The 24,366-nt window shown below is 42.3% G+C and overlaps 1 protein-coding gene across 3 annotated transcripts; it reads right to left on the reverse strand.

Moving 5' to 3' along the window:
• Nucleotides 1-14,608: 14,608 nt before the first annotated feature.
• On the reverse strand, nucleotides 14,609-23,794 carry slc6a1a (solute carrier family 6 member 1a). 3 transcript variants are annotated; one of them, XM_071476707.1, is made up of 16 exons: nucleotides 23,768-23,794; nucleotides 22,651-22,758; nucleotides 21,225-21,608; nucleotides 20,846-20,977; nucleotides 20,538-20,638; nucleotides 20,245-20,354; nucleotides 19,957-20,089; nucleotides 19,159-19,293; nucleotides 18,957-19,060; nucleotides 18,163-18,287; nucleotides 17,875-17,987; nucleotides 17,062-17,193; nucleotides 16,714-16,816; nucleotides 16,308-16,408; nucleotides 15,977-16,144; nucleotides 14,609-15,849 (listed from the first exon to the last, which is right to left on the reverse strand). In XM_071476707.1, the coding sequence occupies exons 3-16, from the start codon at nucleotides 21,454-21,456 to the stop codon at nucleotides 15,385-15,387; spliced, it is 2,154 nt and encodes a 717-aa protein (XP_071332808.1). In that variant the 5' UTR covers nucleotides 21,457-21,608; nucleotides 22,651-22,758; nucleotides 23,768-23,794; the 3' UTR covers nucleotides 14,609-15,384. The 3 variants fall into 3 exon arrangements, with proteins under 3 accessions (XP_071332808.1, XP_071332806.1, XP_071332809.1); XM_071476705.1 differs by lacking the exon at nucleotides 23,768-23,794 and having other exon boundaries at nucleotides 22,651-23,030; XM_071476708.1 differs by lacking the exons at nucleotides 22,651-22,758; nucleotides 23,768-23,794 and adding an exon at nucleotides 22,096-22,331.
• Between the last annotated feature and the right edge of the window lie 572 nt (nucleotides 23,795-24,366).

Raw genomic sequence — 24,366 nt, forward strand, 5'->3', positions numbered from 1 at the left:
ATACACACCTGTGGGCTTGAAAGAGAGCTGAGAGAGGTTTGTAGCAAGAGGATTGATCCTGCTTTGCTTCAGTCTGGAGCCGTCTGTCTGCCTCTCTGTCATCATTAGATTCTTTGGAGCCTACAACCTCCATCATAGTAGTGAGTTTCAAATCAAGACAGCAGATGAAACTCAGTTATAGACGACTTCACACTGTTATTTGTAAATGTAAACTACAGGAACATTATAGTGTTGGCATATCAGTAACTCCTGTCCTTAAGACTTTGTCCCTCTTGTTATTTGGAGGTCGTATATTTTATGTATTTAATGTCTTCCTTATTCAACTTCTACTGACTCTGTGTGTGTGTGTGCATGGGCATGTTTGTGTGTACATGTTTTTGTTACCTCTGGGACTTTTTCTGGTATGAACACTGCCCTTGTTGGTACCATTAGTCCCTGTGGATCCCAAAACCCACTCCTAATGAGGCCATACGCCATTTCCAAGGTCCTGGCTAAGGTTAGGGTTGTCCTACTGTCCTAAAAAGCTGTGCAAACTTGTGTGTGTGTGTGTGTGTGTGTGTGTGTGTGTGTGTGTGTGTGTGTGCGTGCGCGTGCGTGCATGTGCGCGTGCGTGCGTGTGTGCGTGCGTGCGTGCGTGTGCATGTGTGTGTGCGTGTATGTGAGAGAAAGACAAATTCTACAGCCGAGGCACCATGTTCTCAACAAGCAGCTGACATCTTCCCTCAGACATTACAGTTGAAACCTCTTCGGACTCAGTTGGCCGGAGACACTGTTTGGTTGATTTGATGTTATGGTAACAACAGACTGGATAATTACTGCTGGAAAAATCCCTTGCTTTTAAAGTGAGAAAATGGGAAATCATGCTTGATGACTTAGTGGTGTGGATTGTTTGATGCAGGCTTCAGCACTGACCTAGAAAGCCTTTTATCACACATTATAACACACACACATTACAATGTTATAATGGAAATGGGATAACATGAGTGATAATTCTTCTGGCTAGTTAAAGCAGAGATTAGCTGACTTCTCTTTCCTAACCAGCAGATGGTGGTATTAAACCACGTTACAGACACTCCCAAATTCTCCAGTCCCTGGAGATCAAACAAAGACATGAGCGTCATCATCGTTATTGGGAAGATTGATGCGGATGCTCTATTTCTTCAATGGGTCTGTTAGTAATGTGACACTGTACTTTGCGTGTAAAATGGATCTATAGGTCAAGAGACACTGTTTTCATGCCGAGAGCAGAATCCATTGTAGACCTTATCCAACATGGCTCCAGATCCCAGACTCTTGTTTTTAAGGGTCTTCTTTGAAATTTCATTGTAGATGTATTTATGTATTGGAAGCATTATGTTGGATTAGCATATCCATAGTTGAATTTGAAGCTATAAATGAAATCCTTAAACGCTGAATGAAAATGTAAATGAGTATACCTCCACTTCAGTTTGGCTAATTTGAATTTGCTGAGCACCATTCATAGTGTAAATCTTTAAACTAGAAAAGAAAGATCTTTTTTTCCCCCCCTCCTTTTTGGTTGTTGTTACTCTTACCCCTCAGGCTCAAATCTGCTCAAAAAGCCCCTCCAACAGACCACTGCCTCCACGAGATTAGACCCAGCCATTCACCAACCACAATGCCCCTGCTTCTGTTGCTCCATGCCTTCCAAGGAAGCCTGCTCCTGTGGGATTATGGAGAGGAGATCCACATTTTCGTGCTTGCGCAAAACCAATCGCAGATCCACACACAGACACACACATGCACATACACAGATATCGAGCCGCATTGGTGGGCGACATGAAACTAGTGTCTAAATCAAGATGACACATCAGGGTCACGCCAAATTCGGCTTGGCTCCTTCAGTGTGTGAAGGCCACAAGGAGCATGACATCTGTGCTTGTGATGGAGGACTGGTCTCTCGGTCGCTGCCTCACCTTATTGCTGTAACAGGATGGACTCTGCTGCTTTCAGACATGGTCAAAACACACATATGTCGAAGGCTGTCCTCTCCAGTTTCCTCACTTGGTTACGTAAAAGGAATGAACCAATGGAAACGGTTTAACACAGTGCACTCTGGACACGGTATGGAGTTATAATTAATCCAATTGGATAGATGCATGATTTTACTACAGGCTAAAGGGGAAATAGTGGCCCTTGCAGTGGCACACATCTTGGCTCGCATATTACCTACATGTTAGCCTGCACAAGCGGCTGATAGGGATCTCATTCTTTCGTTTGCATAATTCCAAATTTGTTGTGCCTGAATAGAATGTGAGGCTACACTCATATTTACAGCATCCCCGAGTGCACAACGTCTGGGGAATTTGCATGATTGCCTGTAGATTATTTGAACATTATCTATTCCCCCTCCTCTTTTTTTTTTTTTTTCCTTATTTCTGTGGCTCTCTGCTGTGAGGATGCACACACATCCTTGGGCGAAAGAATCTAAAATAGATCATACAAGCAACTGGAGTAGATGCACAGGCACAGGAAGCAGCTCACGGGCAGACTTGAGTCATGCTGGCAAGATCATGCACCCTGAGCTGACAGCCCAACACACCCGATTACCGAGCACGTCATTTCTAAAACGCAGCCACAGCCTCACTATAGGTCACAAACAAGAGGGAAAATATTGAGATCCAACGCCGATTTACCCATAAATGACTCCTTGAATGTAGTATGGATCGAGAGCAAGGTTGTAGGTATTTTAAGACTGACCTGATGAGCATCTCTGGCTCAAGCAATAGTGGCTCATTCATTGTGTCATGTGGACTGCTGGCAATGGCATAACCTTTGTGGGGGGGGACAGAAGACAACACGGTCACTCTGGATAACAGTCTTGGAATGAACAGAAACAGACCCTGTCAGGCCGTCTCAACATCAGTTCTCAGCTGCACACCACCGCCAACACGCTCCACCAATCGCTCTTTGCCTTTTCCTTACTTCCTCCTTCCATCAGCTAAGACAGCTCCTTCTTGATGAGGCCCGCTTGTGTGGCGTGCATGTTACACTGATTTGGCAGGACCTTATTAATACATTTCTCCTTTGCATCCCCCTATGTTGCTTGCTGTCTCAGCTCCATCTGACCTGTTTTGCTGCGTGCATTTGGCCTGCTGTATGGCCGTATGGTGCTCGACACAGCCAGTGATTTCCCACTGATACAGTTGGCTTAGATTTCATACTTTTATATATTATTGATTGATTAGTAAATGATTGATTGAAAGAGCCATCTGCTGCACAATAGCATGACTGCGCCGCCGCTTTGTTGTCCCTTCAAGATAATGAATTGCTTCCAATTAGGACATACAAATGACGGACTAATATTTCTTGTTAGCTAGAGACTGTATTTTTCCTACAAGATCAGGACCCCATATAATTATTCAAATTTCCTCTCTTAACAATAGGCGGAGAAGGATGTTTATTGAGACAGTGGGTTCTGGGCACTGAGCAGCAGATAAATGTTTGAACCATCACTAAGGGGCATTCTCATGTCTCATTATGAGGCTTGTTAGGGCCCACATTACAGCTGCTTGACTGAGCAGCCTTAATAAGGAAAGTGACCCAACACCAATATGAGCAGCAATGTTTTTTTCTCTCACATAAATTTACCACAGTTTTTCATGGCCCTATCTCTTTCCTCTTGTCTGACTGCCCCCCCCCCCCCCCCCCCCCCCCCCCCCCCCCCCCCCCCCCCCCCCCCCACCCCCTCACCCCCTTTTGCCACCGCATCCCCCCCCCCGGCCCACCACCACTACCACCACTACCACTACCACTCCCCCCGTGTGTTTGGCAGTCACACAGTCGGCCATGTGTGTGCTGAAGATGTTACATAATGCACTCCTTTCACTGCACTCCGGATCATAGAGAACAATCCAGCACAGAAAAATTGCTCCTTGCTGCTTTTTTTTTTTTTTTTTTTCTTCTCCACCATCACATTCCCTTATCAGACCTCAGTACCCAGAGACTGTACAGTAGACTGCATTATTATCTGCTTCAGCATTCCCCTTCATGTTGAAAACCAAACAGAACAAATGGGGAATGATCAGAGGTTTAATGTTAAAAAAAAAAAGAAATGACAAAGACGCTTCAGGCGCAGAAGGCAGAAGAGACATTACACCTCACTTTATTTAATGCGCTCTCATTCATTTACTTGCTTTGCTACACGCATAAGCAGGGAAGTCACCTTTTTGATTTAAAAATCAAGAAGGTGACAATAAAAGGCAATTGAGTGACTTCATAGAAAAACTGAAAAAAATTATCACATATTTTTTGTAACTTTTACATATTAGATACAATGGCTTGCCTAATTTAAAAACACTGATGCAGATATGATGAAATCATTTTCCTGTAAGGGTTTCTGCTCAATATTTTTGCAGAATTCTCTTTGATGTGTGAACAAGCAGAATAATTCTCACTATTACAAAATAACCTAATGTGACTAAATGTTCGATCACACATGCTCACACCAAGCTGGGATGCTTTGATAGAATTAAAGTAATAAGAGAAAGCCACAAAAAAAAAAAAGAAGCAATTTGCCTCCTTTTCACACAAAAACAAAGGTCTCCATCAAGTGGAAGAAATGGTGACACAGAGAGAGAAAGAGCAAGAGAGCATCAAATGCTGTCAGAGTCGCTGGGCCTGTCCACAGCCTTGTGAGGATTGAAATAATGAGTGTGTGCTGGGGGAACATTTACCTCCAAAGCCAAATGAATGCAGCACATTTTGGGACCAAAGGGCACAAATGACAAAATAAAGTACAGCAAGAAAGCTATGAGCCTTTGGTGTACAATTTTCAGAGAATAAATGCTCTGCAGGAAGGAAAAGTTTTTTTTAAGTTCTACAGCGGTATACAATGATCCGTATGGCACAAGTTATATTTGGTGCACGTGGGTGTATGTTTGATGTGCACTATTGTCTCTGGCTGTCTAAGTTTCCCCACAGTGAACCTCAGCTGATGGAGAAGCATTTGATTCCCTCCACGAAGCTGGGATCAGCAGCTGTCCTTATCTGAGTTAAACCCCCCCCAGTGATGGAGAGTGGTCCGCTGGTCTGAAGGAGCAGAGTGGCAGGGTTATCTCTGGCCCTCAGCTGGGGGGGTGGTGGTGGGGGGGGTGCAGGTGAACCAGGAATAAAAGCATCTTTAGGACACAGCACAAGCTTGCAGTGGTGCATAGCAGACCGTGAGCTGTGCAGCTGCAGCATCAAATGAATTGTGGGGGAATGGGAGAGGGCAAGGCTTCAGAGCGGGTTTGGCGTTCAAACTGTTATCACACCTGACAGTGTCTGGTTTGGGATCCAGTGGTGCACGCGGCATACGTAAGCGGCTGGTCATCTGTAAGGCAGAGTGATAGGGTGTGACGTGTCACACGCCACATTAGGCCCTGCCAGAGGATGTGTTTGACAGACCACAGGAACTTCAGTCCAGCACAACGCTTTGCCTCCACTCATATTATCAAACCTACTTGATAGTTCCAAGCCCACATCTGGGGTCTTATTTATAGAATATTTACTGAAATCTCGTCCTTGATTTTACCCAATATTTATAGCAATATGACAAAAAAATAAAGATAAAATGGGCAGCTACTGATCAAGTTGCAAGTTATTTCAATGTATTTTAATATAGGATGCTGAGTGAAGACACTGAGGCTTTTTGGTCAGTTTACGTGAAGCACGTGTAGCATCTCTGAAGACCAATGTGGATTTAAAATAACAATAGAAAGCACTGCAGTTACGAAACTGTCTGTGTGTCTTCACTGTCAACTTTGACACAACCAAAAGAAATCACTGAAGTGCAGAAATATGAAAGGTTTTACACGCACAGCCATAAAAACTGATCAGCCTATTCAACCGTCCAGTGTTGTGACTCATCAGTCAGTGAATTATTGTGAATAATGCATTTTCAATTCATAATACACATTTTTTATCCTATCACGTGACCCAGTGATATTAAAAGTCATATCCACATATCAAAGGCCAAATGATATGTGGAAAAGAACAGACACAGGTGCAGCGACTAATGCTCAAACATACAGAAGTAGTGCTCAGCTTTCACTAAGTTTTCACTATGACATCTTGTATGTCCAAACATTAGTTGCTGTATCTAAAAAAAGCTTCTCAACTCTGTGCCATATGTGAGCTTTGAGTGTTCCAAGTGTCTGGTGGGATAAACTGGATGGATGGAATTCACACAAATGTGAATTATGTCCACAGTCTTTATATTTTTAACCAGTTGTCATGAAACTTTACAAACTGGAACACTGCACAATTTAGAATATGTCTCAAATAGCAGACCAGAGTTTGACTGAATCTGTGTGGGCAAAGGGTTTGGAGTGGTCATTAGGAAAAGCCATTGTTAAGGCTCTCAGATACATTTCTTTTTCTCTTTAGTGACTAATGACCACATCATGTACGCTGGCTTGTCATGTACTGTGCATTTTGTTTTCTGTTGTATTCAGCAAAAACATGTCTTCAAACTTTGACTTGAAAGTGGCAGAGCAGTTACTTTTAGAAATTTGTACACATTGAGGACGCATGTGTTTAAAGAAGCATCCTGTCACATTTGATGACGATTTGATCACATTTGTACATTCTTGGCTTGACTGCGAGATCGGCGCCGGCCCTATAATCGCAAATGTCCAGGACTGACTGACTGATTGATAGAGCTGAGTGATCATAGTTCCTCCATTGGTCTGCTGAATGCCATGTGACTGAGTTGGAGTTTCCCCATTGGCTGCTACTTTTTCAAAATGAATAGGCACAATCAGTTTCTATCTGGGGGGCATTTACAGCCTGCAGTGTTGCCAATCTAGCACATTTGTGGCTAGATTTAGAGTCTTTTTAAAAAATAGAGCACCTAGTTACTTTTTGGTTAAACCATGGCTACTTTGAAGAGAGTCGGCCAGTAACGACCCCTCTTATGTCCACTATGTTCAGTGTTTGGCAGAAAGGTGGAGCAGCAGGTAGTTACCCAGACAGAGGCTGTGCTCTGTGAGAGACAAGATAAGAAAGATATTGATCTAACTTTCTCCCTGAGTGATCATTTTATAAGTAAATATGGCTGAAATCACCGTACGGTCTTTGTCTTTAACTTATGTGTTTGGTGATTTTGTGCGACAATGTTGTGGTTATGAAATCAGGATTTTGGCAGCAGAGCAGCAGCTTAGAAATGGCTTGAAAATTAATGCACGGCCACGTTTCAGCCACTATTTCAAATTTGGTCTGTTGTGTGACAACAGAAACTGAAAACCATAAATGAGAACAGCTTTATTGGGAATTTGCTTGTATTAAAATACTGTATATATGAGCACAGATAGGAGGAGAGGTAAACCGATAAAGAGCTGACATTAGGCAGGAGGCAAATAGGATACGATGATGTCAGTTGTTTACTGTGGTTCCACAACAGTTTTCAGCTACGTTCTCAGCTTCGCACATTGACCATACACCGTTCAGCCCTGTATTCAGTTTTGACCTAGCCTTGTTTATTTGTCTGTTTGTTCAAAATGGTGGCCAAATTTAATTGGCTGAAATTGACCACACTGTGTTGGATTCATGTTGACCCACGACTTTACCGACTTCATGTTGATGTGTAAAAAAAAAAAAAAAAAGAATTGTGTGGCTTTGGACTTTTCACTCCACAGAGGCTGTTGTAAATGTGCACACAGGTCCATCAGAGGCTTGTGCATCTCTTGAGCAACTTCAGTCATGACTGAGAAAAGCAAAGCAGAGAAACGGATCATCTCCTTTGCCAAAAATCATTTGCACTGTTTGGGCAAATGAAATTAATAGTGGAGCATAATAAATGTATCTGAATCTTGCCTTCTTCCACATACAATGAAAACTGTATCAAATTCATAGGAGAGGACACAAATGATAAGGTTGAACTTTGGAATGAAGTGAGATGCATTTGACATATATTATATATCATATATCGTTTTTTGCAAGTTTTCTGTCTACAAATGTCAGCATATGTCATCTTCTGAATAGAACTTGGTTCTGTCGGTCATGTGTGATTGCATTCTGTTTCATTCTGCTCCACTGTTCGGCTCTGTCTTGCCCTCATTGACCCCTGCTGTTAGTCTCAGTCCTGCAGTGTGCAGGCTGCCCTTGCTGCTCTCAGGGAGTCTTACCTGTCACTGTTTAGCTCAGGGGAGGGAGCGCGCAGAGCTGAGGTGCCCAAGGATGAGGGAGGACAGACCGGGCAGGCCGCTGTGGCCCTGCCTGGTCCGGCTCACTCATCAGTGAGCACAGTTCCCAAACCTCTCTGACAGATCAGAATAGAAAGCATGCACCACATCATAGCTATGATTCACTGCAGCCCCAAGTCCAAGCGTGCCCTGAAGGCCCTCAGACCTCTTAATCATCATGTGTGCCTGTGTGTGTGTGTGTGTGTGTGTGTGTATGTTGTGTAAGGAAGAGAGTGAGGCAGACAGCGAATGAATGAGCTTGTTTGCATATGACAGCGCTTCTATAAAAGTTGCCTGTGTGTTTTCTGTGTGTCAGAAGGAGTAAAGCACATCTTAACAGGCCTTCAAAATGTCTCCCAGAGCACAGCACCGTGCGTGTCTTGTGTGTTTGTCTCAGTTCAGTTCAGTTCGTATTGGAGGGAGGTCTGTATTTGTGCATGTGGGTTGGCTAAATATCTGTGTCTTATTCTGCACAGTCATAATGTGCAGTCAAGGGCATAACCACATGAGTGAAAATGTCATGCAACACTAGGGATAATACATGCAAAGCACATGTGGAGGTCACTTGGTCACATTTGCATATAACTATGTGCCAAAAATAAATCAAATCAACATGTGTTTGCACACACAAACGCATAGACAATAAAACTAGGACTCTAGCCTACAATCGAAACAAATCATTTCTCATGTGTCAGAATAAAAAAAATCTGCCATGCAATCCATTACCAATATAGATGTGTTTATTTTGAATACAGCAACAATAATTCAGGATCATGAACCTCATTACTCACTTGTCCCTCACCTTCCACCTCGCTTACAGTTTCCAGCTGTAATAAACTGCGGAGACTCAGCCAATATCCAGAGGAGTGAAGTGTTAAGTATGTGCTGGCGTAATCTGACAGAATTTATTTAGGATGTAGATCTTTACTAAAGCTGCGCCTGGAGCAGCTGCCTGCTCCTGTCTTTACACTTAGCAGGCGTGTTTGTACACATTCACATACAGTAAATGCATGCACACAGGCTCACGATAACGCCAGCATGCACACACACGTGCATGTATGCATTTGTGCAAACACAACTGTGTGCGCAAACGTACAACGTGCATGTACAAATACACTTAACTTGTACATGTTGTACAGATACATACACACAGGTGCACGAAGGTGCAGCATTGCCAGTCAGTGTGGGTAAAGTTCCAGGAGATTAGCTGCAGAATAATGAAATTCAGTGGAACACAGAGTGCGCTTCCTCTGTTGTCATTTCTGTGTAAGAGCAGGGAAACAAATAACTCCATTTGATGTCGGCAGAGATTTTCATTTGTCAGCTATTATCAAAGTCCCACAGCCTAAACTCCAGCGTAAAGAGGACCAGGGTAGAGCACAGGGCCTGAAACCCTTTGGGCAGGGAATCCAGGAGGAAGCCATTAGAGGAGCTTCACTGGAGAGCTAGCCCTTCCTCCCACTGGCTTCACATCAGGGCACAAGATCATCCAGAGCACCCACTGTGCGTGACATCCAGGCAGAGTAACATGTCTTGCTCACCATGTGGAATCTCTCCCCTTGGCAGAAGTTTGGCATTCAGTCCTGTAAATTAGCCGCCTCTGAAAATAGTTGCTTGATATTAAAATGCATCTGTTTAGATTTTCTAACAACATCAACCCACACACACATTAGGATTGTCGAATAAATGACAGATTTATAGAATACGGAAAAGACTGCTGTTTCTTCTCTAAATATTTTCTGCACCCTGATTCTTTTTTTCAGTCTTTCACTCTGCCTGTTTCTCAGCCTGATTTGCATTCAGTCTTTGACCCAGGCAGTAATCTACAATGACTTCCCCATAAGCCTCTGGCACATTGGGGAGATTGTTATAAGTTGTGACAAAAGACAAGAAGCACTAGAGCAAAGTGAAGGTAGCAGGAGACAGTCTCCTGATTAGCTGAAACTGCCCTCTTTATTGTGACTTTAAATTGACTCTCACTTACGCAGATTCATTTTAATCACAGTCGCTTTTTTGGCAACATTTCTCTCCCCTGTTTGGATTATTATAAGAAAACTATACCATTGTTTGTACAGAAGCAAATTTAAAACAGTGGAAATATATTTCACCAGCTGAGGCAGATAGGTACAGGTTTCCTCGTATGATATTGTAGGTTTATGAGCTGCCAAAAGACGCAGGATGGGGGAAGGGCAATGTAATGTAAATTAAAGCCCTTCCTGAAGGGTCTGTATAATTTCAAGAAGAGGGGGATTTGTTCATTCAAACCCACAGATATTCTTACAGCGAGTGTGATAAACCCTTATGATTTGTGACAGGGTGACCTCTTTGGCATAGGTTTCAGAATCTGATATTTGCATCTGTGCAGAAATCGTGTGCTCTGCTTGCCTGCGAGCTTCGCTGCCTGAAATAACCACAATATTTGCTGTGTCACGAGAGCACACAACCAAACGGCAAAATCACTGGGAATCCACGATTTTCACATGTCCCTGTGTGCACCCATTAATCTCAGATCTCACCCAGCTGCACTGTATAAATGTATGCTTGATATGTAAGCAACGGTGCAGTTTGTGTGCATGTGCAAAAAGACACTTTGGCCCCTTAAAAGTGCACCGGTAAACAAGTTAATTTCAGCAAGGTTCATATTCAGATTGGAAAATGGAGCCCGATTAGCATATATGCAGAGAGGCTTTGCATGCTTGACATCCTCTCAGCCCCTCTGCTGGAAATAGCCAAGCACAAAACATCCTCTGATTACATTGATATGTAGATTCATGCATCTGCAAAGATTAGTTATTCATTAATGTATTTGCTTTGAATTCTCGGGTGAGCGTACCTCAGACAGAAGTCTGGGCAAACCAAATGCATCAGAGGAAAAACGTCACAAATGATCACACAAAATCCACATCAAAAATATGCAGGTTCAGTGACCCACAACAACATAAACCCAATAGGGCATTATGATTAAGAAAATCCTTTCACACTGGGGTTAAAAACAGAGAAAGTATAAACATAATTATCAGCCTTTTCATCTTCACAGCAGAATAAGTTTTTCTTGCTCTAAGTGGGCTGTGAGGATTAATCATTGCAGGCTGTGTGAGTTTCTAAGCTGTAGCGTTCTGTCATCCTTTCATAAAAGCATCATGGATCACCAGTTTGCTTCTTCTGTGTCCTCTCTTGCGGCCACACTGCGAGCACTTTTTAACTTTAAAAATAGGCTCGCGACAGCGGGTGCCAAGAAATGCTAAACACCAAACAATATCCCCTTGCTCTGATCTGGACACAAAATGGAGCTGAGACTCTGCATGAGAAAAAAATAGTATCACATTCAATAATTCCATCTACGGCAATTAATCAGTCAGCTTGTACAGTGCTGATGCACATACACACCCAATGCACAGTGACAGTTTATGGTCAGGTTTATTTACACAGCCCTTAATCACAGTTACAGAGTCTCACGTCATCCACATGATGAGGTAGGAAATGAAAATGACACCTTAGGGGGTGTTCCCTTTATTTTCCCATCAAGGCAAAAAAAAAAAAAAAGAGAAAACTGTCTGATGAAGATGGGTTGACAATGAAAAGTCAATTATACAGAGCAGTAAGACTGCTTGACTGAAGAGCCAGGCTGTTTGGACAAAAGCACCAACCATCGTCACTGCTGTCATTAAGGTCATCACCGGGATGAATGGGTGTTGCACTGAAATCTGTGACCCATCCGATTGTGTGACGCTAAAGGGTCAACTACAGGAAAAAGACTGATGGATTGACCAAACATTGGCAGGTGACTCTACAGACAGACCTGGCCTCTACTGCCATCTCAGCTGTCATTATTGTGATTTTTCTTCTTTCTTTGTGTCTTTTTTTTTTTTTTTTACAAAATACACAAAACACACCTGGAGTGACAGTACAACTGAAATTACTGATCAGGCTACACAATTGATAGGTCACAGAATTCAGTGTGACAAAAGGATGTTGGAGTAGGAGGATGGGGAAAAAAAAGAAGATAGTTCAGAAATAGGTTCGCTATTTGAAAAAAAAATAACATAAATAAAAAATGAAAATAAATAAATTCCAAAAATTGCACCCTACTGAAGCACTGAAAATGTGGATTTTTTTTTCTCAGTGTGTGTAAATATATTGGGATAAAAAGGGAAAAAAAAGTTCAGTCTATCACTGCTGGAGCTGCTGAAAATAGCTGGCCCTAACCTGAGACTAATTATGTCCTGCTAGATTGTTCCCAACTAATCAAGAGCTTCCTTCTCCTGTCCTCCCCTGCTGAAAATTATGATCTATGGCTCTTGTGGATGTAACACATCAGTTTGGGTTGTCTCGGTGGTGACTGGTTTTCATAGGTAATGATGCTAAATTACACAACTGGGAATAAAGGAGGCAAGTGAGTCATCCATCAGGGGCATTATTCAAACCCCAGTCCACTCAAACACAGCTTTCTGTCCCTAACCTCTCTTTTTCTCCCCCTCTCTCTCTCTCTCTCTTGCTCTCACTCTCTCAGTCACACACACACACACACACAATTTGCCACGAGCTACTAGAGGGGACATCTCATTCTTTTATCCATGGCGAGTCATTGTGGTGGTGTCAGCTGGTGCCGTCTCTTTTATCACACTGGAAGCTGATGGAAGCAGCAACTGCAGGAGGTGGGGGGAGAAGATGCAGGCACACACACACACACACACACACACACACACACACACACACACACACACACACACACAGAGCCATAAGAGGTTGGGGAGATGGGGCGGGTGGGCACTCCAGGCCCCGGGGCAGGAGCTGTTTTGTGGTGATGTTTTTCTAGCTTGCCGAGGCCTCTCTATCAGCTTGTGTTTCTGACACTCAAATAAACCACAGAGGAAGAGCTTCAGATGCTTCTCTCATTCCCTTTTGATGTTTCCTTTTTTTTTTTTTTTTTTACTCCAATGTTTAGTTTAGTTTTTTTTTTTTTTTTTACCCCCATGGTGGAGTTAAGCTCGATGTCATATTCATCCAAAACTACCGAGGGAAGGTTTTGTTTAATTTTACACGTCCCACCTGGTCTGATTCTAACTACATGAAAATTGAATCCAGCTATACAACATTTGGGATTTTTCTCACCTAATCCCTGTTTGATTTTTACTGGTCTTTGTCACATCTTTTGACTAGAAAAACTCTATGGACAACCAGAGGGTTTATTTACAAGAGAGGAAACAACAGCCAATTACTGCAGGAGGACTCAGCGCAGCATACATCTTGTGATAGGATAGTTGGGGTTGACCTAATTTTCTGTCTTGAATAGCACGGGGGCTGTTACTTTAAACACACATGCTATGAGGGACATATGGCAGGCATGTATTGTATTTATATTTTCTATAATTCTTTATTTTTTCAGTCTTTTTCTGTTTGTATAACATAACAATCGTGCTTTATCATGTGACACCATTTAGATACATATCATGTTTATATTATGTTTTACATTAGGCAGTGAGACAGTTAAAAATATACAAAACAATATTGTTTTACTAGACATAGTTTCTATTTTTAATATAATCGTCAGTATCTTCATTGTCATCATCATTTCGTATATTTCTGTAAGATATGTGCTTTAGCTTCTGTGATCAAAATATTATTGCAGAAAACAGCAACTCCATTTTTTCAACATTTAGACAATAACTTCCAATGTATTACAGACATTCACAGTTACATGTTTTACACGGTACAGTTTTACAACAAAGTTCCAGAGAAAACTGTGGTAGAGTAACTTTATACAAAATTCACAGGACATGAACTGTAGCCATTTCACATTTTCGCTCAGTTGTTTTGCTTTTCAAAGTAAACATGTTCTGTTCAACCAGATGCCTTTCACAGTAGCTGCCATAGAAGCAAACTAACATTGTCCTAACACGCCATGGCAAAAGTCTGGGGAAATTAAAGCTTTGTGCTTTTCACTAGTAAAGCAAAGACAACATAAACAAAAAGAGAAACAGACCACTTGCTTACTGGCCTGCACTTATACATCTACATATGTATTGCTGAATACATATTGATCAAACTATAATTGATCATTACACATAAAGAAAAAAATAATGACTCTACTCAAACACAGAGTTGGTCCAGGTTTTTGTGCTCGCATACAAAGTGGTATTTTGTAGTTTTGCCCAGTCATGTAAACAGACTATGGCTTAGTTGGAATTGGTGTACTGGCTTAAGGCCTTCTCTGTTCTTCTTCTTTTTTTTCTTTTTCTCTTTCTTTTTTTGTTGTTAGTCAGGAGACATTTCAGAAATCGTTCACTGATGTTCCTGAGGAAAGCATGCAAAACGTAAACAGGATTGACTGTCAGCATTAAGGGATAGTCGATGTTTGTAAATCACTTTTCTAACCCTGTGCTTTTTTTTTTTTTTTTTTTTCTCTTGTACTTCTTTGTACCCTGTGCTTTGCCAACCGAACACTAAATGGCATAGTTTTTTGCTTTTGTCTGCCTATTGATTTTGGTCCTCCATCACAACACATATAGTATAAAACATCCTAAAAATAATTCTAAAAATGTTTTGATCACATAAAAGTTTTCTCTTTTTTTTACTGAAAAAAAGGAAGGAAAAAAATAACAGTCTCTCTCACACACAAAATCTTTTGCAACAAATACTGGATTACTCCAGAGCTCCTAAACATGAACTTCTTATTGGCATTGTGCTTTCTCAGAGCTCCCCATTTGCCTTGTGGCCTGTAGTTTACCTCACAGAGTGCAACATTTGGAAAAGAGACAACTGTGTGAGGTTTAGTAAACATCCACAATAAAAATTGACGCCATCCTTTGCATTCTCCAATGATGTCAATTTTGTTCACTACTTCATCTACTATATTCACACGGTATTTACTTGATTTATGAAGATATTTAACAAATCTCTAATCTATATCTCTATGTTTTTTTTTCTTTTCTCACAGTATTACACAGTATGTTTACATTTTTTTTATTCTGATTTATGGTTGTATTTGTGAACACTAACAGTCTTTGATATTGTTTTCAGAATGCAAACCAACAATAAGACATCATTGGCTTGGTTTTACAAATGCAGAAAAATTAAACATGGTTTGAAAATCTGTTTTGATCACATATTTCCCCTGGAGGTAGGTGAATCAATTAAAATCTTGGAAGTCCTTTGTAATGTTCTCTTTTGTCTACATGCTCCATGAGGGTTTCTTTGTTGTCTACACATTGGCCTCGGCATTGGTCAGGTTAGAGGTCGGGCTTGTCGGGTTTGGGGGGTTAACAGGCTCCGTTGGGCTAGCTGGGTTGGGTGGTGGGCTGGTCGGACTAACAGTTGAGGTGGTGGTGGTGGTGGTGGTGGTGGGGTTAGCTGGACTAGCCGTAGTGGTGGTGGTAGTCGTAGTGGCAGTGGGACTAGTTGCTGGGTTAACCGGGCTAGCAGCAGTGGCTGGATTAGCTGGTGGAGGAGCCGGGTTAGCGGGGGTCACGGGGCTCACGGGGGTTGAGTTGGCAGGGGCGGGATTGGTGGGGCTGGCGGGGTTGGCGGGAGCGGGGTTGGCAGGGCTTGCTGGATTGGCCGGATTGGCAGGACTGGATAGGTTAGCGGTGTTGGTTTCCGCCTGCTGCTCAGGTCCATTCTCTTGACGCCTGGTAACTGCAGGAGGCTGAAGCATTATCCGAAGTCGCTGAGAGAAAAAACACAACGCAAATTAATTACATCAGAGAAGGGCATCTCAGAATAGAGTTTAAATCTGGCAGCGCAAACTAGCAAAACCCGTGGTTAACAAACCTAACAGGCAGTTAACTTCTTACCTCTTTGTAAGTGCCCTTGAGTCCGAGATACATATAGATCATGTACCCTGGTATGAGAACCATAGAGGACAGCGCCATGAGCCAGCCCACTCCCTGACCCCAGCCTGGGAACACATAGTCTCCCATTTTGAGAGGAACCATTTGTACAGCACTGAACAAGAACACCCCCTGTGGGAGACATGAAACACTTTATGCATCCTGACACCTCTGACTACAGGCACCACTGTCTCAGCCTGACATGGCTCCAGGCAGGTAATATTGACTTTATTTATTGTTTCATTTTTCATGTCATGACTTTAGATGTACGTTTGTATTACTTCAGAGTACTCACAGCGACAATGAGAGGGGTGAACACGACCCAGCACAACTTCCACCATATACAAGGCTTGTAGCCAATCATCTCCTGGATGTTGTCGTAGAACTTGTTCACACCTGCGAGACAAATGAATCTGTGATCAAAATATTCATATCCAATTTATTTCAATTTGCTGCCGGTCTGCCATGCATGATGATGAGGATGGTGAGGTGGAACACATGAGTGCTCATGACCTTGAGGCTGAACAGCGTTTGAAGCCACGCAAATATCTCTGGATAGGTGTGCCGCTTTCTAACCTTGATATTTCCCCCGCCTTTTCACATGTATGTTATTTCACTAACTTGGTTTGTTCATTTGTAATATTTAATGATAACGTGGTTCCTATTTTTGCTGTATTCAATGAAACATTGATGATACACACCGTAGCACCAGGATATGGAGATGCATTCAAAGAAGACCAAGAACAGCAGACACATTCCACTGGCAGAGTAGTAGTCAAACAGTTTGAATACATAGATTCCACCCTGGTCACAGAGAAAGGTTATAAAAAGTGTTATAAAAAGACTACGTCCGTATACAGCATAACATACTCTGGTCATGTAATTGTTGCCAAAAAGAGAACAAATCAAGATTTAAAAAAACAACATAGATGCATGGATTTTTCTTCTATATTTTAATCACATCTCTCATCTTTTAATTTCCTTACTCATTTGTTTAGTCCTGTGCCTTTTATAGTCAGTGGTAAAGTAAGAGAGCTGTCCTGCTGTACCTGTGTGATGTTTGAAAGTCCGATCACATAGGACACCAGGCAGACACCTGCGATGAAGATCTCTCGTCTATTCCTAAGAGCTCTGGGAAATTCATCCACCAGAGCAGTGATGAAGCCTTCAACAGTGCAGAACTGAAGGACAGAATCATAGAAAGAGCATTAAGCATTAATGTGCACACGTGCACTATTTGCACCTTGCTGCTTTTATATTCCTTGATTCAAATATGCTTTTAATACATACAGTATCTTTTTCTATCCTTTTATTCTAGCATGTAGAAGTCTGAATATTTTTGAGCAGCTGCATTTTAGTGGACAGGCTGACTGATGATAACAAATGACAGAATTGCAGTGTGCCTCAAACCATGGGACAAAAACATTAACGTGATCTTCTGAATGACCAAGCATCTACTTCTTGGAGGCCATTTTGTTAGCAGCTCTGATATGCAAAAGCCATGTTGGTATGTCTTGTAAACCTATAAATAGGGTTATAATTTATGTCTTTTACTTTGAAGCGCTGGTGGTCATAGCCAGTGTATAGCCACACGTATGTGTTTCTCTAGTCTCTGTGGCCTTATTCGAACCCAAATATCATACACAAAATAAAGAAACACAGACAGTGAAACCTGCGGGCACATGGAGGTGAGAAAGTTGCATTAAAAAGACTTGACAGCTGATGTCAAAGCTCAGCTATATCTGTCCACAAGAAGCAAATTGCATGCTTATCATGCAGAGAGCAGGGGTGAGCTGCATGATATGTACCTGCATTTAAATATTTAGGTCAGCCCATGAGCAGATCATCTCCAAGCCCCTTACCTGGCTGTCTATACCCAGCATGAGCAGCATGGAGAAGAACAGGATGGCCCAGAGAGGAGACACAGGCAACTGGGTTACAGCCTCCGGGTAGGCCAGAAAAGCTAAGCCAGGACCTGGATGGTGAATAGGTAAAATAACATTTCATCAGGGTTACTCTCGTAGCTCTCAGATTCTCACATAGAGGTGATGACAAAAGGTGTTTAGCAGTCACTATCAATGACAGTGCACCTCTCTTTGTGCAGAGACAGAACAATTACAGAAGAAAGCACAAATGCAATCCGTAGTTACCTGAAGCTGCCACGTCGGCGATGTCTCTCTTTGTCACATGTGCCATGAAGCCGACAATAGAGAAGATTACAAAGCCAGCAAACATGCTGGTACATGAGTTGATGCAGCACACAATGATAGAGTCTCTGGGGAGAGGAAATATAAAAAAGGCCTGTTGTCGAAGATTTAACTTGACTCAGATTTATTTTTTTTCTGTATTGAGCTTCCCTCAAAACAGGAAAGACTGAGATCTAAAACAGTCACTGTGAGAATGCATCACTGCTATTTATTCCCTCTGATCATTCACATGTTCGCCAAAAACCCAATTTTATTGTTTATGACAGACATTTTATTTAAGAACTTGCATCAAAAAATTCTAGTGTATTTTTTTATAGATATAAATGTAGAAGGATAGATCTATTTGAGACAAGCACACAAAATGAATGCAACTATTTTTTATGTAACTGATTGTTTGTGACCCAGAACCATGGGGCTGCCAGAAAAAAACACTCAGGTATTGCAATCATAGTTGTTTTTTTCCCCCCAGCACGCACACCGCCAGAAAGAAACAGCCTTCTCCTTAGATTGTTATTATATTCATGCCAATAACTCACATTAATAAGCTCCTTTAAGAGCTCTTACAAAGTACCCTTGAATAAGGTCTTTAATATGGGCATAAAATATAATAAAATAGCAGTAATTTAATTACTGCCATCTTATGCTGTTATGATTTGCACTGATATATTAAACTGAGCAGCACTCTCTGTCTCTGTCTCATAGATTATCTCCTATTGATAAATCATCACGGGTCTTACCTGTAAACATTGTTATTGAAAGGGTTATAACTGCCCAGAGCTATAAGGGACCCCAATCCCAAGCCGTAGGAAAAAAAGATCTGGGTAGCTGCATCTAGCCATACCTGACAAAAGAAGACAAGCATTTAGCTGCGTGAGGCCGAGCTCTGCTCACTCAGGCATGCAGTACATAGGTATGAATCACATAATAACATATCATTACCTCAGACTCTTTGAGTTTTTCAAAGTCAGGGGTGATATAGAACAGAATTCCCTCTCTAGCTCCAGGAAGAGTCACCCCACGGATGAAGAGAATAAACAGCATGAAGTAGGGATATGTAGCTGAGAAGTAAACGACCTATAAAATGTGAGACAGTTATCAGCAGGGTAACACCATTGCATCATAAGGTTATATATGATGCATGCACAATTTTATAAATTCATCCACTATTCAGATATTGTTAAGGGGATATAAAGATTCTCTAGATTTTTTTTCTTTTGGTCTAAATATATATATATATATATATTGGAAAATAAATCACTGCAGCTTCACTTTGAATCAGTTCCCACTGTCTCTGTGCATTTATGACACTGTGCAGGGGGATGGGGTGTTTTGTGACCAAGACAAATTTTATTTGCCATGGTCACGTGATGCACAAGACTTTTGAAATGTGGCACCACAAGGGAGAGAAACTGCTCCAAGTGGAGGGAGAGGACAAAACCGGATTGTAGTGTATGGTGGTTTGTTGCTCCTCCTATCATGAATTCACACTCAGTATAGACACTGTGTCAGGAGAAATGGAATTAGAGGAGCCACCAAGAGGCAGAGTAGGATTAGTGAACATGAGTGTTTGATCTCTCTACTCTTATTTTAAAATCAATCTGGACAATGCTGTCTGCAGTCTAAATGATTGATGAGGTGATATTAGACTGATTAATATTGCATAGCTGTCACATACTGCTCCTTATTGGGAACCAGTATAGCGTAAGAGGTCTTGGATACCCAAATCTGGCATCTTACCTTCCCTGTCCAGCTAACCCCTTTCCAGATACAGAAGTACACAAGGACCCAGGCGATGGCCAGTGTTATTGCCAGTGGCACTCGAAGCTGGCCTGGTTTTTCCAAGCCATCGGTCATTTCATGCACGTTGCGCCTACAAGTCAGAGCGAGCAACAATGAGTCTATTGTACACATGGGGAAAATAAGAATGCAGCAGAGGAGGCTGTCTTTTGTGTATCTCGGGGATGCATGCAGGATACTTTAAAGCTCTGCTGTTGTGAAAGTAAGAGAAAGCAGTCAATATCTTACTCCCAAAACTCCACCACTGCACTGGTGAGATTGGTGGTATCTGCTATGGAGTAGTTTGTATAACATTTCTCTGTGTTCCATGGATTGTTACATGAGCTCCATGGAAGATCCTGAAAAACAAAAATTACAGTTTTTTTTCTTGTCTTTCTTTTTTTTTCTCCTCTTGACACATTTGGGCATTTAGAAATGTCTTACAGGCATCACTGGCTACAATTCCTAATGGTATAACAACCTTGGCCTTATGCCATTTTCAGCTGTTTATGAATCACTTGAGTACACTGTATCATACTTACAGTGGTGAAGGAGTTGTACAGGTAGTAAATGGCCCAAGAAATGATTACAATGTAGTAAATGTTAAGCCAGAAGGACAGGACAGCTGCTGCAAGGCCCACACCTATCATACAGAAATGAATTAGGCAGTGTAACTGTCATTGGGAATGTGTGTTATGTGGCCTCCATAAATCCTGAAAGTCATAATTATTTCTATGAAATCATCAAATACCATTCAGATATTTTCTAGCATGGATTGTTGCAAAATATTTTTTTTAAATAGGCCTGGGATTATGACACATTTGTCCAGAAATATTTAAGTGTATTATACCTTTGAACATAGGAGCCAGTTTCCACACACCAAGCCCTCCAATTGAGGTGTATTGACCGAGGGAGCATTCCAGTAGAAACAAGGGGACCCCAGCAAATATGAGGGTCAAAAAATAGGGAATCAAGAAGGCTCCTGGATGGACAAAAGTAGATCAAGTTTTGCATTAAAAATATTGATTAACCTATAGGCCGAAACTGCACCCACGCATTACTTAAAACACCACAGCACAATGTCAGTTCATAAGGGTTGCAAATGTAAGGTGATATTCATTCTTTTCATGTCATCGACATGGTCAATTAGGTAAGCTCGACTATGTGCATAGTGGGGCTGAATGGGCCGTGCAGTTTTTCTCAAATTAGCTGTGAAAAATAATCTTTACCTCCACCGTTTTTTCCACACAGATAGGGAAATCTCCATACGTTTCCCAGTCCAATTGCATAACCCACACACGACAGGAGAAAATCAAATTTTCCCGCCCATGTTTCTCTATCGGGCAACTCCTTTTTCTTCTTTTCGGCTTTCACGTCCAGTGACTTGGGTTTGTCATTATTAGTGGCCACCTCGTTCAGTTCTGTGACCTGTCCATCCGTTTTGGTGCCGTTCGTCGCCATGTCTCTGGATTTGGCAGAGGTCCTGGCAGTCGGACGGGAGGCTTCAGCACCAGTCCACGTAGACAGCAGCTTCGCGGTTTTTAGACCTAACCTTTGGACCAAATGTCTGGAGATGAAGCCTGTGCACACACGGCTCGTCAGTCGCCGTTAACCTGGAATCGTGAATAGAGCAATTGGTCGGTTTCTCAGGAGGCGCTGAAAATGTGTTTACTTGTGAAGCAGATGTGGACACATTTTGCCCAACATTCACATTCTCAAACAAAACAATATTAATTCAATTAAAATATATAATGAAATACAATTCACAGATTGATTTGTGCATTTAAAAACGCAGACTAATGCATCTCATGAGCACTTGGCTCCCTGACAAAATATTCATTCATATCAGACTCAACAAACACCAAAAACCATCGATGGCAAAGTCATGCTGGACTTGCTCCCATAACTGAGACAGATTGCGCGTAAATTAACAGCACTCCAAACCAGATCAGCACATACATGCTAGCCTAAACAAAGTCTGCTGTTAATGTGCCGGGAAAAAAAATACAAATGGGAAATTAATATCACTGCCGTCGCCGAAAAAAAAACTTTAAGACAAATTACAGGAACCAAAACGTGCACTTCAAGCGCAAGACGCACCGTAGCAATAGCAAATAGGCGATGAGAATTAAGCATAATGAAGTGGAGTCCACCAGTTACCACCTGCAGATTCTCCTAACAGTTATTCAGATAGAGAATTGAGAGCAGCGGGGATACAGAGAGGTCTCAAACAAACTGGAACACAAAACGCACAGTGGAGACAAAGGGATGTCCAATGCGTAAAAGCTTTACGCATCAGGCTGCACAAATAGCCAGCCCATTCTCTCCGATGAACTGAGAACCAAACGCCTTATTAAACGCACGAGAATGACTCTCCACATTTGCACCATCCAATAGACTACCAAACAGTGATCAATTCTGCATTTAATTGGCTGTAGCATGTAGGCGCAGAGCTCATCATGCAGACCCCAGCAACATATTGATTGACAGTCTCATTCACAATTTAATCACACTCACTGTCGCTGCAAAGACTAAAAAAAAAAAAAAAAAAGAAGAAAGAAATGAATCATGCATTAACCAGACTCGTTTGTATGAAGGTTCAAACACGCACACACGCACAGGCAGACGCAGGAATTCAGCTCCCAGTTTACTCACAATGAGTCTGTGATTTGTGCCGCCGAGGATACGCTGCCTGCCACAAATCTCGAAACGAGGTATCCGTAGATTCCTCCCGTGGATGAAGTTGTAAACTCCCAATATTTCCTGGAACAAAAATAGATTTTACTTCCATTAAAAGACTTAAAGGGACCATGCAGCGTTAGGGGTGTCCAAGCAGGAGCTGTCCAGCGGGGAGCAGTGCTGAAGACCAGGAGGAGGAAGAGGAAGAGGAGGAGGAGGAGGTGGCGGCGGTGGTGGTGGTGGTGGAGGAGGAGGAGGCTGAATCAACACGGGCAGCAGCCGCTTCGCCTTGTGCGACTGTCTAACATCAACAACCAGAGACTCAACTCCCATCTACACAGCCTCAATGTCATCTCAAAGTCGCCCCCCCCCCCTCATCCTCATCATCCTCATCTATAGGCTGCACTGAAATCGCACTTGCTACGTGTTGGTTTTTTAACATTTCAAATTGCCCCCCCCCCCCCCCCCACCCCCACCCCCCCCACACACACACACTCACTCACCCCCACCCCCCCAATTCTAATAAATACTAATAATGAGGTGCACATTTTTTCCCATAGTAAATAAATTGAAGACAATTCTCATTCCAAAGTCATAAATATTGATCACTTCAGTTTTTAAAAAAAAAAAACAAACTCTTTTCAGGTTGTTTCCACCAAACACTTTAAGGATTGAACTGCTTGAATTGTGATTGTCTCTGCTGCCCCCCGCCCCCCTCAAAAAAAAAAAAAAAAAAAAATTAAGAACACCCCCCCCCCCCCCCCCCCCCCCCCCTCCCTACCAGCCATAAAATGCATTGTCGAGGTACAAAATGGAAACATATGGAGGGTGATATGAGCAGCATTATCAGGTCCAAACGCGTGTAAGTGGAAGGTGAGCTGTCTGCAAATCTGGCAAACTGTGATAAAGGGAGCCCGTCAATAAAGGGAGGGAACACTGGCTGGTTGTCTAACTCTTCCTGTAATCGTCCAAAGCCCGACGTCTTCCACAAATGAGGGGATGATATGAGCAGAATAAACTCGTGGACCATCGTTCACGACGAATAAAAAAAAAAAAAAAAGACAAATGACAGAAAGATAAGAAACACGGGCACCATGGGCAGCAAATCAGCGAAGCGGAGTCAATCGTGGATTTTTATTTTCTAAAGAAACCAGCCGGAAAGTGAAAGACAAGAACCAAACACTTCATGAAGGAGCAGTTTTGAAGAGCCGGGTAAGTGATCCACAGCCGCTGTAAACAGGCCCACGTGTTTGATTTACTTCAATATTTAGCACAAGTTTTTCTTCAGCTCAGCTGTTTTTTCTGTTTTCTTTTTTTTTCTTTTTTCTTGCGTGAACAGTGATGTCACGTTTGGCTCTGTCCTTTCACCAACTTCACTGCATCTGAACAGGCTTTGTGGTTTGTCTCCATGATTGTAGTTTTGTTTTCAAGCTCCACTTGTGTTGGCTGCTTTCATCTGGATTCCCGCTTAAAAGCCTGTGTTTTGGGTTCTTTTAACTGTCACAGAGTTGAGGTGGAGGTGGGGGGTGGGGGGTGGGGGGTGGGGGGGGGGGGGGGGGGGGGGGTGCATGCTGACTGCGCTGTGAACTGCTGGAGATGCTCTGGCAGGGAGATCAGGAGCATTTAGACTCCAGTGTGAATGTTCCTATCACAGGCTGAGAGGGCACCAGATGGCAAACCAATGAGGGGTGA

Source organism: Trachinotus anak, unplaced genomic scaffold (assembly GCF_046630095.1).
Source record: "Trachinotus anak isolate AG129_WGS33_773 ecotype Australia unplaced genomic scaffold, CSIRO_AGI_Tana_v1 ptg000004l, whole genome shotgun sequence".
Lineage (NCBI taxonomy): Eukaryota > Metazoa > Chordata > Actinopteri > Carangiformes > Carangidae > Trachinotus > Trachinotus anak.

Excerpts from the sequence above, each read along its gene's own strand:
- slc6a1a (XM_071476707.1), bottom strand. The coding sequence starts at position 21,456 with ATGGCGACGAACGGCACCAAAACGGATGGACAGGTCACAGAACTGAAC. Across the intron at positions 17,988-18,162 it reads CGCCGACGTGGCAGCTTCAG|GTCCTGGCTTAGCTTTTCTG; the intron begins GTAACTACGGAT and ends TTCACCATCCAG. Across the intron at positions 16,409-16,713 it reads CTCCATATCCTGGTGCTACG|GTGTGAACAAGTTCTACGAC; the intron begins GTGTGTATCATC and ends TTTGTCTCGCAG.